The sequence below is a fragment of the Musa acuminata genome, chromosome BXJ1-3 (assembly GCF_036884655.1).
Source record: "Musa acuminata AAA Group cultivar baxijiao chromosome BXJ1-3, Cavendish_Baxijiao_AAA, whole genome shotgun sequence".
Lineage (NCBI taxonomy): Eukaryota > Viridiplantae > Streptophyta > Magnoliopsida > Zingiberales > Musaceae > Musa > Musa acuminata.
In genome coordinates this window covers 34853006-34868743 of record NC_088329.1, presented here as the reverse complement: position 1 = coordinate 34868743, position 15738 = coordinate 34853006, and the positions used below count along the sequence as shown (strand labels likewise).

The window sequence follows — 15738 nt, the reverse complement described above, 5'->3', positions numbered from 1 at the left end:
TTTTGTAAACTTCGGAAGGCTATATTTGTAATAATATAGCAAAAAAAATCCACTTCATCTCCACACACCCAATCCTTCTCCCCGCCCCCCCAGCCCCCTTCCCGTCGACTCGGCTTCCGTCTTCTCTCTCTCTCGCCCTCTGTCCGCCTACCATCCGCCGTCGATCCCAAAAGCACTAACTCTAACCCCCACCTTCGTCCGCCATGGACGTCGCTCACCTCCTCGGGCCCTGCGTCTCCTCTCCCTTTCTCTCCCCTTCCCCTCGCCCTTTCTCCGGCCTGCCCGGCCTCAGGATCCAGAGGCGACGCGCCCCATTCCGAACCACCCGTCGCTTGAACCAGTGCCTCGCCTGCGGCGCTGACACCCTGGTCGCCGGATCGGAGGGGAGCTCGCAGGCCCTCCGCTGCGAGAAGGCGGCGGAGGCTGGGGACCTCAAGTCTTGGCTGCACCGTCACGGATTGCCGCCTTGCAAGGTCGTTCTGAAGGAGAGGCATTCGCACGACGGGAAGCATCGTCCGATTCATTATGTCGCTGCTAGTGAGAATCTGCAGGTGAGTGTTTGTGGGTTTTTGTGATCGGCGTCTGTTGGCTTCTTTCATTTTCCCTCTTTTTGGGTGGTGAGATTCGATTTTCTTGGCAGGCGGGGGATGTTGCTTATCTGGTGCCAAACTCATTGGTCGTGACGCTGGATAGAGTGTTAGGAAACGAAACGATCGGTAAGTCCGCAAGAGGATGTATGTTCTATTGGTCTTGCTTTCAAACATATTATGTTTCTTCTAGGATTTGAACTGTACATCCCTCGAGTATGTGAATTACTTAATAAAATAGTAAATCGAAGGGAAATTGACACTTATGTATAATCATGTTGTTCTTTGCTAAAATTTATGTACGAATCCAAAATGTTAGGCTCCTCCTGAGAGGTCTATAGATGGACAACGTGACATACTGCTGGGAATATTTCAAAGATAATGGAAGGCTACATGTTTGATGATCTAAATATTCTGATAAATATATGCTTGTGCAATATTGAGGCTAGATAAGTACATTGAAAGAGGCGGAGTGGTCAATGAAAAGTGGATGGATGAGTAAGAATACTTTTGGGAAAAAGGGCAGTCCAGTGCTAAGGTTCCTGCTAATGCAGAGTCTAGGGCACGAATGTACACAATTTTCCCCTATTGAGTAGAGAGACTATGTTTGCGACTTGAACCTTGGTCACCTTTGTCATAGATGATCAACCTCATCTTTGAAGCAAGGGTCGCCCTCTTATAAAACAAGGGCTCAATGCATGAGGCTACTGCTAGAAAAATTCATTGTTACTCCCTATTTTTCATTGTTCAAACTAGAAAAGTTCTTGGATAGTCCGAGGTCTCAACTTTCTCCTTATCAATTATCACATGTTCCTAGTCTTGATAAAGTTAGCAATGGCAGGAAAATTTTTGTACCTTTCTCTGTCAATTAGCTAAAAGAGAACATTGAGGATTTGGTGGTCTTTCAACTCGATCATTGTGCAAAAAATTATTTTAGCTACCATTTTTGGAATTAATTAATTTAGAAATATTTTTTTACTAGTTTTCATAATTTAGGATTTAATTTTAGCCATATGAGGTTCCTAAATAAACGACCACACAATTGGTAATAACGACTTCTATTCTCTGCTTATTGGATACCTGTTGATGGCCACTTTGGTTCTAGTTATATTAAATAAACCTCTAAAAGTAGTATCAGAAAACTGATAAACATGGGCAAAAAAAGAATCCATGGATTGTTTGCAAAAAAATAATACCAGATGCAATTTTGTGGCATCTCATTTTTATCAAATATTATTTGTGTTAGAGATGGCTTTCTATGTATATTTATTTCTTGATTTTTTAAATGTTGATTGTATTGCAACTTTGCAAAAATTCTCATGTTGTTCATTCTTTTATCTACCTGGATCAGTCTATTATTTTTGGGTTTTGCAGCCGAACTGTTGACCACAAACAAACTGTCAGAATTAGCCTGCTTGGCACTCTATCTAATGTATGAGAAAAAGCAAGGAAAGAAGTCCTTCTGGTATCCATTCATCAGGGAGCTCGATCGCCAACGAGGAAGAGGCCAGGTAGCCGTGGAATCACCACTTCTCTGGTCTGAATCCGAATTGGCTTACTTAGATGGCAGTCATACAAGGGTAATAACTGCTCAATTGTTTTAAACTATAGCAAAATTGCTTTGTTTTGATTTTAAAAGCTTTAAATCCATACAACCACTATGGAGGTGTCAAATTTTGTTAACAATCAGTAAAAGAAGATCACATGGTAATTAATCATTCAGGCTGAAGTTCTGGAAAGGGAAGAAGGAATAAAGCGAGAGTACAATGAGCTGGACACAGTTTGGTTCATGGCTGGCTCACTTTTTAAGGTTTCATTTCAGTGTTTTCAAACTGCATGAACATTTCTGAATTTGCTTTTTTAAAAGATAAACTTTCATTTTCTCACAAATTTCTTGGAACGCAGCAATACCCATTTGACATACCCACAGAGGCTTTTCCATATGAGATTTTTAAGCAAGCATTTGTTGCGGTTCAGTCATGTGTGGTTCATTTACAGGTAGTTGTTGCATACATTGCTACTCTTTTGCAAATACAAATTTGCATATGGCTAAAGCATTATGTTTGATATCTTTGCTGTTAGGTTAATTAAGAATCTGGACTCGACTGATTAGTATGTCTTTTTATAAGATGATAGATTTGTGCCTGATTTGCAGCCCTGTGCCAATAATGTCCTGCAATACATGTGGGGTACAAACATCAAGCATATGGTCTTGCTGATCTCCATGCCCACATGTAAGAGTGGCCACAAGATTGGTAAAACGTTGCAGTATGACCTTTTTGTATTATTTGAGGCATAAGTAAATTGGTCTGAGAGATGAACCTGCAAGAACTCAGTGGACATTTGCTTGTGCTATCTGGATGCAGGAGTAAGAAAAAAGTGAACAGGAAAGATTGATCAACATATGATTGTTATATTCAGGAATTATCACCATTCAAATCATTATAAATAAAGATTGAAGTACTCAGAAGTCTGAACTTAACTAAACATATGACTATTTACATATCTCAATGGCGGCAAAAGATTCATTGCAGATCCCAAACAGTTGAGACTTACGGTTTTGTTGTTGTTGTTGTTGCAGCATGAAAGTAAAGCAACTGAAGTAAAAGAAAACATAATAAATGACTTGACAAATAAAAATACTCCGTTCAGTTTTTCCTCTAAAAATGCAACACACCAAATAAAACATAGAACAAATCTTCATTTGTTAAATTTCTTAGAATGAGAACTCAAAATTCTTGCAATTTTCTAGACCCAACCATCTTGAAATTGCATTCTTTATCATCCTTTTAGTCTATCCATCTCATTGTCTTAGCATAATGTATCAGACTTTTTATCATCGTGTGAGAGAACAAATTATTTATTTTGTGCAAAAATGTATGATATTTCTTTGATAGTAATTAAAATTATGTCATCAGACTTTTGCACCATGCCTTACTGCCTTTTTATTATTTACTTTGTTGGAAACAGAATGTAAGTTTGGCCAGAAGATTTGCATTAGTTCCTCTGGGGCCTCCATTATTGGCTTACAAAAGCAATTGCAAAGCAATGTTAACTGCAGTTGATGATGCTGTTCAGTTGGTCGTTGATCGTCCATATAAAGCTGGGGAACCAATTGTTGTGTGGTAATATGTTGTTTCTGGTGATTGTTCTGTCATCTACATCTTATCTGTGCTTTTGTATATCTAGTTTTGCATGCATGTATGCAACATATTGTTCATGGACATCTTAAACAAAATTGAATAGGTGTGGACCACAACCAAATTCTCGGTTGCTTCTTAACTATGGTTTTTTTGATGAAGATAATCCCTATGATCGGATAGTGATTGAGGTGAAATCCGGGTTCTCTCATCTAGTTTATATTTATTCTCTTAACTGGTTTAATCTTCTCGCAAACATGGACTCTAGGCATCTCTAAATACAGAAGATCCTCAATACCAAGAAAAGAGAATGGTAGCTCAAAGAAACGGGAAGTTGGCTGTCCAAGTTTTTCATGTAAGAAAAGTCTAAATTTACTTTCATTACTCTTTTGATCAAGTATAAATTGCCTCTTTTTTCAGGTCTATGTGGGTAGAGAAAAAGAAGCCATATCAGAAATGCTACCATACCTCCGATTAGGGTACATTTCAGATACAGCAGAGATGAATTCTGTCATTTCTTCTCAAGGCCCTACATGTCCTGTATGTCCATTCAATTCTCTGTTTAATGGATATAAAAACTTTATTTTGTAGATATCCTAGATAGGTAGGCTTTGCACACGTGAGGTGCAGGTAACAAATTCACTTGCAATGCCTTGATCAATTTATTGTCAGTAATCAGTAAGAGAATATGTACTAATAGAAATTAAACATTTTCATTTTAGCTTTGGTATTTATTTTTGAATAAACTGGGAATATCATAGCTTTTCATCTTATCTATGTGCTTTTCACCTTTGACAGTATATGTTTCTCTGCCCTTCCAATTAACTTTAGTGAATCAGTTTGTTCACAAATTAATAAAAACCATTAATACATTTTTTAGAATTCTGCTATATATTGAGGATGTTGCGTTGATTGTATATGTCTAAATTAATCTGAAAACCATAAAGATTTAGATGCCTTTGTGATGCCTTAGGTAACATACACAGAAAAAAAGAAAAGAAAAGAAAAGAAAAAGAGAGAGATTGATTTTTTAGTGCATGAATCACCATTCTCCAGCTACATCCCTGTAAGTCTTACGGTCAACACATCTTTTTTGTTTGGCTCTATAAGTATTTGTTTCCTTCTTGTTTATGCAAGAGGCATCTCCAACGCAAGTCAACTTACTCTTTATTGTTGCACTACCACCAAAACCATTTTTATTTTCTCAGCTTGATCAGTTTCTAGTTTCTATCTTCTCTAGTTCTACAGAGTACATCATCAGAATTTGACTTCTACCTACATAAACTTAAAGTATTTTGACCTTCACTAATTGCATATTGTAATCTTGCCCATATTCTTACTATTATATTTATTTTGTCATTGTTGAGTTGTTGAAATTTTGATGCACTTTGGATTCAATTCAGTTTTAAGTTTTGGCTATGGTTTAATAGAAAGATTATATCCAAGGATCTTAATTGAGTCTTCTTTTACTTGCTAATATTTTATATTTTTACAAGTACTACAAATAAGCCATGAGTAATGTTTGCGAGACCCTAGTAATTTGTGTCTTTATGGCTGGTTAATCTCTTCTTGAAATTTATATTATAGTGTTCGACAAGGGTCAGTGCTAAAAATTTAATAGTCCTTGAAAAGTTATCAGATTGCTGGAAGTCTTTATAGGTTAGGAATGCTTGCTTGGTCTGAAGAAGGGGTATCTAGTTGTTTGTGAAAGATATGCATGTGATTTTCGCTGCTGTCACTTGTGGCCAAGTAGCCATGCTTCTCTAGTCTTGTGGTTCTTATTATTTTCTATATCTTTTCCCCTATATCTTTGTATCTGGATCCCCACATTCTAATTTATGCAAAAACAAAGTTGTTGCTTTGAATCAATCTTTTAGTGTCACTCAGGTTGACATGCGAAACACTGTCATGTGACCTTGTGGTAGCAAAGTTTCATCTGTTTTTTAATCTAGTTCACTATTTTCTCAGTGAACTTGATGAATCAATAATATGGCATGCATATTTTACAAACTACATTCTCTAGTACCCAAGGGTTATATTTAATTTTTTGGTTCCTATGTAAATTGACAATCATGGATGCAAGTAATTTAATAGAAAATCAGTTGGCATTCAGGGCAATTGATCTTTTAATAATTCAATCGACGTGGTGCAGTGCTAAGTATGCTTCATATTAAGTTTATTTCTTCTTCTGTGGCTTAGGCAGTTTATGGTTGTATCTCGTGAGTGGAGTTCCATGGTTGTGATAGCCATTTAATACTTCTTAATAACAGTTGAGCCCATGCATGGAGCGAGCAGTCCTTGACCAACTTGCAGCTTACTTTGAGGCTCGGTTGGCAGCATACCCTACAACCTTGAGTGAGGATGAAGCTATGGTAATAATGATAATTCAAAATTTATACTTGTGATCTAGTATTCATGTTTTGTGCTAATGAGCAAGTTGTAATTACATAATTACCAGTTGGCAGATTGCAATTTGAACCCAAAAAAGCAGGTTGCAGTTCAGCTAGTAAAGTTAGAGAAGAAAATCCTTCATGCTTGTCTGCGTGCGATCTTTGATTTCACAGACCAGCTACCAGATAACACAATATCTCCCTGTCCAGCTCCTTTTGCACCTCATTTAAAATTTTAGGTATTGCTGAATGATCTACCCTTCAATTTTTTGTATTTATCACACTGTTTTGAACTGACTTTGCTCTGCTTTCCCCCCTTAATTGCATAAGCAACTATCCTGTCATAAATAGGATAAAAATAAGCCAAGCATATGAAGAGCAGAAGGTCAGCTTTGGCTAGTTGGATTGCGGTTCCCAAGTAAGCCTTATAAATAGTGGAGTTTTTGAACGTGCTTTATTGGGTTTTGCTTTATCAGTTACTGACTTACAGTATATGAGATGTTCTTTCTTTTGTTGTATATGTTGAAAGTTATTTTTTAGTTGTTGATATATGTGAGAATTGCTGGTAAATTTTTCAGAACTTAGTTATATATGGGTTTTTAAATTATACTCACATTTTCTTATATAAAATAAGAGCTATATACACATACACACAATATATATATATATATATATATAAAACTCACTTTTCATGTCACTCTCTTACTGTGCCCGACTTTCTCACCATATGCAACATACTCTTATTATGCCATGTTTGTGTCTTGTGGTAGTGTTCATGCTAAATAGTAGGGTTTTGATTGCAAATTTCACAAATCCGTGATTGTCATATGTTAAACTTAGGTTGGCTTTTTTTTCCATTTTCTTTTTTGGTGTATTTTGTCCTCTTATGACATGTTTATATTATGCATCTTGTTGAAATTTTAGGTTTTAGCTGAAATGGGAACTTTAAGCTTTCTATAAATCGGTTGTGTTAGTGCTACTTCAGTGTATCTATTAAGCAATACACATTTCGTATAGTTCCACCTGACATCAAGATGCCTCCACATGTATAAATTAGATGACTTTGGAGCATGTACAACCCATGATGATGGGATGATTTTTTTCTGCTTATTCTCATTTTGGATTGACAATCACCATTTGCTTGTAACTTTTTGAGTAAAAGAGTATTAATCGACCAAAAGTGGCCGGAAGAACTAACGATCACAACAAAAAGGGATTATAGGGATACTCATAAACTTGACAAAAGATTTCATAAACTTGTAAAACAATAACAACATGAATAATGTAATATGTTTTGCTGCTGCTGTTGATGATCATCAATGTGATCCGTAGATATGTAGCATCCTTTTTCAATCTACTTTGTGCAGCCCGGATTCCCACAAGGAGCTAAAAGTTTCTTTTCTTATATTTGTTGTTTTGTGCAGGTGATCGAAGACAAGATAGTGTTTGTATTCTTGTACAAAATCTAAGCTGTGGTTTGTCTTCCATGGCCCACCCACCTGCCATGGATATGTTTGGATATTGGTGAATCTGGGGCTATTTGAAGTCTAGGAGATTGAGCCACTATGGAATGTTGCAGTCTTCATTCTCTCGAGACGCATCTTTTGCTGGTACGCTTCTTATGCCTGCTGCAAAACCTGTGTAATCTTTGTACATACTCTATGGATAAGTAGAGAAGCCTTTCATTCTTTTCCTTTGGAAATCTGATTGTTCTGAGTCAGCAGCTATTGGCTGTGATGCTTCCCACTACTTTGTTAGTTCTGAGCTAAATTTGAGCAAAAACATGCTCATGAAATCAAGTGGTGAGAAAGATTGGTTCGAGTGAGCCACGATAAAAAAAAAAAAGAACACGAAGAAATCGTTTTAAATGAAGCAAGTAAGAATAAAAAAGAAAGAATTGGTCGGTTATATTTCAGTTAATTTTTATATTTTTAGTAATATAAAAAAGAGTTTGTACGAAGGTAATCTTTATATTTCAGTTTGATTTAGTCGCTGGAAGTCACCCACGTGTGTGGAAATGCAATAGATTCGAAAAGCCAACAAAACATCAATAATCTTATTTTAGTGAACATATAATATATAAATGAGGATTTAAATATTCTTAATTAAACTAAAGATAATATTCTAAAAAGGATTCGATCGAAATACCTAAAAAGGCATTCTAACTTAACAGAGGAGGAGCAAGGGCTTCATGTGTTACAAAAACGGAATCCATCATGCTCGTAAAAATCGACATGTTAAGAAATGTTGTCTTCAAAGTAATGATTTGATTATGTTCGAGTTCTATGCGGAAGCAGGTTGACTCGGTCTGAGGTATCAAGGAGCTGAGTTAGAGGAAAGCTATTGATAAAGCTCGTGATATCTCGAAATATTTTCAACCCGATATCTTTGATGCATAAATGTGAAATTCAAAATGAAGCGCCAAAAATTCAAAAGGTTCGAAGAGTGAGGAGAGACATTTATAGTCAAAGTACCGTATCCACTTGGGATTAGAGCGACAACACACATGATGGATTCGACATAACGACTTGTAAAAGAATCGATCCGACGTATCATTTCAGCGTTGATATCCACATGCCACGATCGGCAAAAGGGAGTTCTTCCTCTCATTTCGCTGGATTTCACAATTTATATTCTGAGCTAAATCGACCTTTACAAGTAAGAAACGTTGATTTCACAATTTATATTCCTATCATGAATCAAACTATTGTTTTATAGAATCAAAACCGAATTTTGATTCAAACATATTTTATACATCCAAAACAAGATTTTTTTTAATATTTTTATAAATTTTATTGAATCTATAATAATATGCATGAAATCTTAGATCAATTAAGAAACATATTAATACAGAAGCGTACCTAATGAATCAATTAGAATATTTTTTTAATTAATCGATTATTTAATCTTCCAGAGTATCCTTAAGAATTTTGGATTTCTCATTGACGTGTGAAGAGAAACTTCATTAGATACTGCAATCGGGGACCATAATCTTATTTATAGTCATAACGGATGAATCTACAATTATGATTATATTCATAATTGATGAATATATAATTATACCTTAAGAATTTTATATTCTTAACTTATCTCGTCATTAAGTTAGAAATATGACTGATGGTATCTACACAATTAATTTTCATAATAATTATATCACTTACTCAAATAAATTTATTTTAATTAGATTATTTTAATTTTAGTTAATCAAAATAATCACTTAACACATTTAATTATATATGACCCTTAAAATTCTAACACGAAAGCCTTGCAAACTTCATGATCTCGAAAAACTTTCTCGATTTCAAAAAAATATTTATTTCGATTAAAATTGATTCCGACGAAAATGATTTCGATTCAATCCATTTCTGAGAGATTATGAACTTGAAAGCTTTCGTAAAAATGTAAGATAGGATTAAGGAAATTTGTAATGATGTAAATTACACAAATGAAAAGCAAACCAGAATTTAGAGTGGTTCGGTCAATGTGACCTACATCCACTTTCGGATTCCTCCTCTGATAAGATCTCTAACATCCACTAAAGGTCTTTTTTCAATAAGCGAAGGCCAATCACCTTTTACAGTTCTTTCTCCTTTTGCCGGGTTTGAGAGACAACCCTTACAAGTCTCACTCCTCTTTCTTGGAAAGTTATAAGTCTAAGAGATGAAAAGAAGGAGAACTCTTCACTTTTATAACACTTTAAGACTGAAGAACTCAAGATTATGCTAATATCTTTCACACCCTTTCATGTAAAAAGTGTGAGGTTTTTATAAGCCTCAATGGTTTCAAAATTGGAGTCAAAAAGTGTCTCATCCCGGATTTTTAGGGTACTAGCGGTACCATCGTCATTACTATGTGGTACAACCGCCTGCAGTGTGACACTGGGCGGTACTATCGCTCAATCTGGGTAGTACTATCGCCTGACAGAGCTCGGAGACCGAGCTCTAGCAGTACCATCGCTCATTTCAAATTCTAGACTCATGCTTTTGGCAAATGATTCACATAAGAATTCATTTATAGAACAAAAAATTAATGTCATCAATATAAATTTGAACAATAAGAAAATTATTTTTAAAATTTTTAATAAATAATATAATATCGACCTTATCTTTAGAGAAATTATTATGAATTGGAAATGAGCTAAGTCTCTCGTACCAAGCCCATGGGGCTTGTATCAATCCATAGAGAGCTTTAGTCAATTCAAACATATGATTAGAAATATTATCATTCTCAAATCCAGGAGGTTGTTCAACATAAACTTCTTCGGAGATAAAGCCATTAAGAAAAGCACTTTTAACATCCATTTGAAATAACTTAAAATTATTACTACTAGCATAGGCAAGGAGCATCCTTATGGCTTCTAATCGTGCCACAAGAATGAAGGTTTCTTCATAATCGATATCTTCTTCTCGATTAAAACCTTTGGCCACTAATCTAGCCTTATTTCGAACCACGATACCAAATTCATCTTACTTGTTTCTAAAGACCCATTTAATACTAAATGGTCATTTGGTCTAGAAACAAGCTTTAATACTTCATTTCTCTCAAATTGATTCAATTCTTCTTGCATTGCGATGACCCATGAATCATCTTTCATGGCTTCGTCAATGCATTTAGGTTCAATTTGGGAGAGAAAAGCAGCGTTGGCACAAAAATTCTTAAGAGAAGAACGAGTTTGAACCTCTTTCGATGTATCTCATATATACTTTCATTTCTTTGGTAAAGAAGGTTCAGATGAAGATGCATCCAAGTTGCTAGATGGAGAAAAGAATTCATTTAAATTCAAAGCATCAAATTTAAGATCATCATCAAAATTATTTTTTTTAACTTTAGAAATTTCATTAAAAACAAAGTTCTCTTATTGAAGATTCGAAAAGCCTTTGAAATAAAAGAATAACTAAGAAAAATTTTCTAATCGGATTTTGCATCAAACTTTCCTAAGGTATTTTTTTTATTCAAAATAAAATATTTACACCCAAAAATTTTAAAGTATGAAACATTTTGTTGTTCCATAACTCATAAGGAGTTTTGGAAAGTAATGGTCTCACTAGAACTTTATTCATAACATAGCATGTCGTATTTACGGCTTCATCCCAAAAATATTTGAGTAGGCTATATTCGTTTAATATGGTTCTAGTCATTTCTTGTAAGTTTTTATTCTTTCTTTCTACTACTTCATTTTGTTGATGATTTCTTGGAGTAGAGAAGTTATGGTTGTATCCATTAGATTCATAAAATTCTTGAAAATCATAGTTTTGAAACTCATCACCGTGATTACTTCGAATTGATGAAATCATAAAATATTTTTCATTTTGAATAAGTTTACAAAACTTAGAGAAATACCTAAAGCAATCATTTTTGTGTGTTAAGAAGTAAGTCCAAGTATATCTATAATAATCGTCAACAATAACAAAGACATATTTGCTACCTCCTAGGCTTGATGTAGTAATTGGTTCAAATAAGTCCATATTGATCAATTGCAATGGTCTAGAGGTGTTTTTTTTTATTCTTTGGTTTGAAACTACCTTTTATTTATTTTCTTAGTTGACATGCATCACACACATTATCTTTAACGAACTTTATGTGAGGAATTCCTCTTATAATTTCTTTATATAAGATTTGAGAGATTAGTTTCATGCTAGCATAACCTAATCTCTTATGCCAAAGCCAAGCATTTTCATTCAAGACCGAAAAATATATTTTATTGTAAAGATCATTAATGTTAATAATGATTGCATTAAAATAAAATAATATATACATTATTAACATTAATGATCTTTAAGTCGTCCCATTAATGATCTTGAGCATTAGTCAATTGTGTGATAAATGATATATTGTTAAATTTGAAAATAATGCTTGCATTATTGATGATCTTTACAATAAGTCGTCCCATGTTTCTTTAAGAGTCTTCTTTTTTAATTGCCTTTTCTTGGCTAGGAGACATTCGCTCGTGTAATGTCCTAGCTTCTTGCATTCGTAGTATATTATTTGATCTTTTTTGGGTTCAAATTTACTTTTAGTTTTATTTTTATGAATTTTTTAAATTTTCTTGTTAAGAGTGCAAAGTCTTCATCAAGGTTCTCATCACTTGAGTTTTCTTTCAAGTGATCATTTTAGATTTTTACTGTCATATCCTTCATGTTCTTTGGAAGAGTGTCCTCAAGCTCTTCATGAGCTTTACAAGTCATCTCATAGGTCATTAGTGACCCAATTAATTCTTCGAGAGGAAAATTATTTAGGTCTTTGACCTATTAAATAGCCATAATTTTAAGGTCCCAACTCTTTGGAAAGGATCTTAAAATTTTATTAACAAGTTCAAAATCTGAAAAACCTTTACTAAGTCCATTTAGACCATTGACGACATCCGTAAATCGGGTGTATATGTCTCTAATGGTCTCACTCGGTTTCATTCGAAACAACTAATAAGTATGCACTAAAAGATTAATTTTTGACTCCTTCACTCTACTAGTGCCTTCATGAGTCACTTTGAGTATGTACCAAATATTAAAGGTGGTTTCACAAATAGATACACGATTAAACTCGTTTTTATCTAAGGTACAAAACAAAGTATTCATAGCCTTTGCGTTTAAAGAGAAAGTCTTCTTCTCCAACTCATTCCAACCATTCATTGGAAGAGAAGACTTTTGAAAGCTATTTTCTATAATATTCCATAATTTGAAATCCATTGAAATTAGGAAGATCCTCATTCTACTCTTCCAATATGTGTAATTCATCCTATTGAACATGGGCAGACGTGTAATTGAATGACCCTCTAGGTTGCCAGCAAATGCTATCTCTCTTGGGTTTAAAACCAAATGAGAGTGAACTTTGCTCGGATACCAATTGCTAGGATCAAGAGCGGCACTAAGAGGGGGGGTGAATTAGTATAGCGGAAAACTTTCTCGATTTCAGAAAAATATTTGTTTCGCTTAAAACTGATTCCGACGAAAATGGTTTCGATTCAATCCGCTTCAGAGAGATTATGAACTTGAAAGCTTTCATAAAAGTGCAAGAGAGGATTAAGGATATTTGCAGTAATGTAAATTATACAAATAAAAAGTAAACCAGAATTTAGAGTGGTTCGGTCAATGTGACCTACATCCACTTTCAGATTCCTCCTCCGATAGGGTCTCTAGCATCCACTAAAGTCCTTCCTTCAATAGGCGAAGGTCAACCACCTTTTACAGCTCTTTCTCCTTTTGCCAGGTTTAGGAGACAACCCTTACAAGTCTCACTCCTCCTTCTTGGATGGTTATAAGATTAAGAGATGAAGGAGGAGAACTCTTCACTTATATAATACTTTAAGACTTAAGAACTTAAGATTATGCCAATAGCTTTCGCACCCTTTCATACAGAAAATGATGGAGTTTTTATAGGCCCTAATGGCTTCAAAATTGGAGCAAAAAAGTGTCTCATCTCGGATTTTCGGGATACTAACGGTACCACCGCTAATACTAGATGGTACTACCGCCTGCAGTCTGACACTGGATAGTACTATCGCTTAGTCTAGGTGATACTATCGCCTGACAGAGCTATGAGACCGAGCTATGGCGATACTACCGCTCAGAATTCCTAAGATGTTGTTTTCTAGGCGGTGCCACCACCAGCTAGGAATTCAACATCCTAATTGAGCCTTGAATCCGACCCAAACCAGCCCAACTCCGAAACCAGTTGGCCCCTAACAGAGTTGATGAGATTACCTCCCAAATCAACTCTAATTATCGTTCTAACTGCAATTAAGGCAAGCATGATCTGGTACGTCAACTTTTCACTCGGTGATCCTCTGGTGAACTTCTCAGCGAGTCTTCCGACGAACTCCCGACCAACTCTCGGCTAATCTTCCGGTGATCTCCCAACGAGCTTTCGACGAGTCTTCCAACGCGCTTCCGGTAATCTCACGATGAATTCTCGACGAGCTCCCGATACATCGTCCGAGTCTTCGACTCCATCCCATCATCTACTTTACGTCTTACTGCTATTGTAGTTAATCTTACGTACTTATCTTAACATATGGATTAGATTAAATAATTTATCAATTTATTTTATCATCAAAATCCGAAATCCTTTTCCATAACGATTGTCTACGGGTAGAAAGTTTAAGAGAGAAGGATACGACGATTGTCTACGGGTAGAAAGTTTAAGAGAGAAGGATACGAGGAGAGAGGTTTGTAGGGTTGAAGAAAAGGATCGATCATTGTTCGTTGCATCGTGGCAGACCATGCTTTCCTACATGCCATGTGATTGCTTGAAGCTTTCAAGTTTGGTCTCAGCTTGGGACATGATACCCTCTTTCCTCTTCTTTCTTGGCCCAACCTGACAACTATAATCATACTACTAATCGATTGCTTATCTGATAAAAGAAACTGACCACTCAGTTCGTAAAGAAGCGATCTTACTATTGCGTGATGACTACGTTTCGATCATCATTCGCGTGAGCTCTAACGGTTGCTTACGTTCATTGCGGATTGTCGATATCGTTTAATTTATGATTAATTTATAACTGTTTAATCTTAAAAAAAAAAAAAAAAGCTTATGGTTTGTACATTTCTTTGGGTTTCCACCTACCTTTCCTTCTATCTTTTGGTGACAGAAATTGATGGGTCACAAATTAATCTTCTGTCTATTGATTTCATATGAAGCTTTCTTATGGCTTCATGGCATTCCCATGTGATGTCTACTTTTATTATTATTATTATTATTATTATTATTATTTTTGTATGCTCACTTTTGTGTCTTGTGGCATGTGATGATGGCCCTCCTTTTACTGCTTGGGAGTAGTAACCTCCCTTCCTCCTCTGTCTAATCTAATATGATATCTAAGAGTTTTTGTGTTCAACTCCAACTTTATCTAATTTATTGGATTTCAATTTTTTTACTTTTTTAAATATATATGTTTGACGATCTTTAATTTTTATCTATTATACTTAAATAAAATTATTCCTTTACGACATGAGATACCAAGGGTCTTAAGTTCGTATATTAACCCTCCTTTGATCTCGATCGAGATCATGATCTATACTGATCTCTATCGAGATCATATGTGTGGTTCCAACTCATTTGATATCAATGCTTTGACCTAAGCTTTCTCATTTAAAGATATCATCATGTTCTACTGAGACTTACTGAATTAAGCATGATGAAGCACCTTTCATGCTACAATGGACCATTAACAGACACTTCTTGATGGCTACTCCATTGCCTAACCCTCTGGAAACAAAAAATAATTGCATGTGAGAGAAGATGATATCAACATCATTGTAGTTATACATTAATTGCATGTGTATTTGTCACATAGATTTCTGCAACACTGTTCACATGAGAACTGTATTACAAGCACCACTCAAATTTGTATTGATTAATCCTCTCAGATTCCAAGATTGAGCAGCAGTCTCATAAATACCCTTAACAGTAGAATCTACCAGTGATCCCTATTCTACTCTGCAAGCATCCAAGTGATTTAGCTCAACATGCTATCAGCCAACTCATGTGTATCTTATTTAAGCACCAGCTTGTCACTGCAAACTTTTCCTTTCTGACCAACCAAAGCCTTCCAAGAGTCCATGATCTTTTCACTTTTCAGAGAAGTGGTATAGATTTGATGTGATGGTACAAAAAGAAGGATGC

General features: G+C 35.2%; 1 protein-coding gene across 3 annotated transcripts; it reads left to right on the top strand.

Moving 5' to 3' along the window:
* Positions 1-87: 87 nt before the first annotated feature.
* Positions 88-7819, top strand: LOC135625584 (uncharacterized). 3 transcript variants are annotated; one of them, XM_065130577.1, is made up of 13 exons: positions 88-551; positions 641-716; positions 1962-2167; positions 2311-2397; positions 2493-2585; positions 3558-3712; positions 3834-3918; positions 3996-4082; positions 4148-4267; positions 5998-6099; positions 6186-6356; positions 6448-6535; positions 7542-7819. In XM_065130577.1, exons 1-11 carry the CDS (start codon positions 204-206, stop codon positions 6354-6356), a joined length of 1530 nt encoding a protein of 509 aa, XP_064986649.1. In that variant the 5' UTR covers positions 88-203; the 3' UTR covers positions 6448-6535; positions 7542-7819. The 3 variants fall into 3 exon arrangements, with proteins under 3 accessions (XP_064986649.1, XP_064986654.1, XP_064986663.1); XM_065130582.1 differs by lacking the exons at positions 6448-6535; positions 7542-7819 and having other exon boundaries at positions 6186-6357; XM_065130591.1 differs by lacking the exons at positions 6186-6356; positions 6448-6535; positions 7542-7819 and having other exon boundaries at positions 5927-6040.
* Positions 7820-15738: the final 7919 nt, after the last annotated feature.

Bases quoted from the DNA above. Each gene is read 5' to 3' on its own strand.
- LOC135625584 (XM_065130577.1), top strand. From the start codon at position 204: ATGGACGTCGCTCACCTCCTCGGGCCCTGCGTCTCCTCTCCCTTTCTC. The intron at 2,398-2,492 runs GTTTCATTTCAG...CTTGGAACGCAG, and splicing joins TGGCTGGCTCACTTTTTAAG to CAATACCCATTTGACATACC. The intron at 4,268-5,997 runs GTATGTCCATTC...TCTTAATAACAG, and splicing joins CTCAAGGCCCTACATGTCCT to TTGAGCCCATGCATGGAGCG.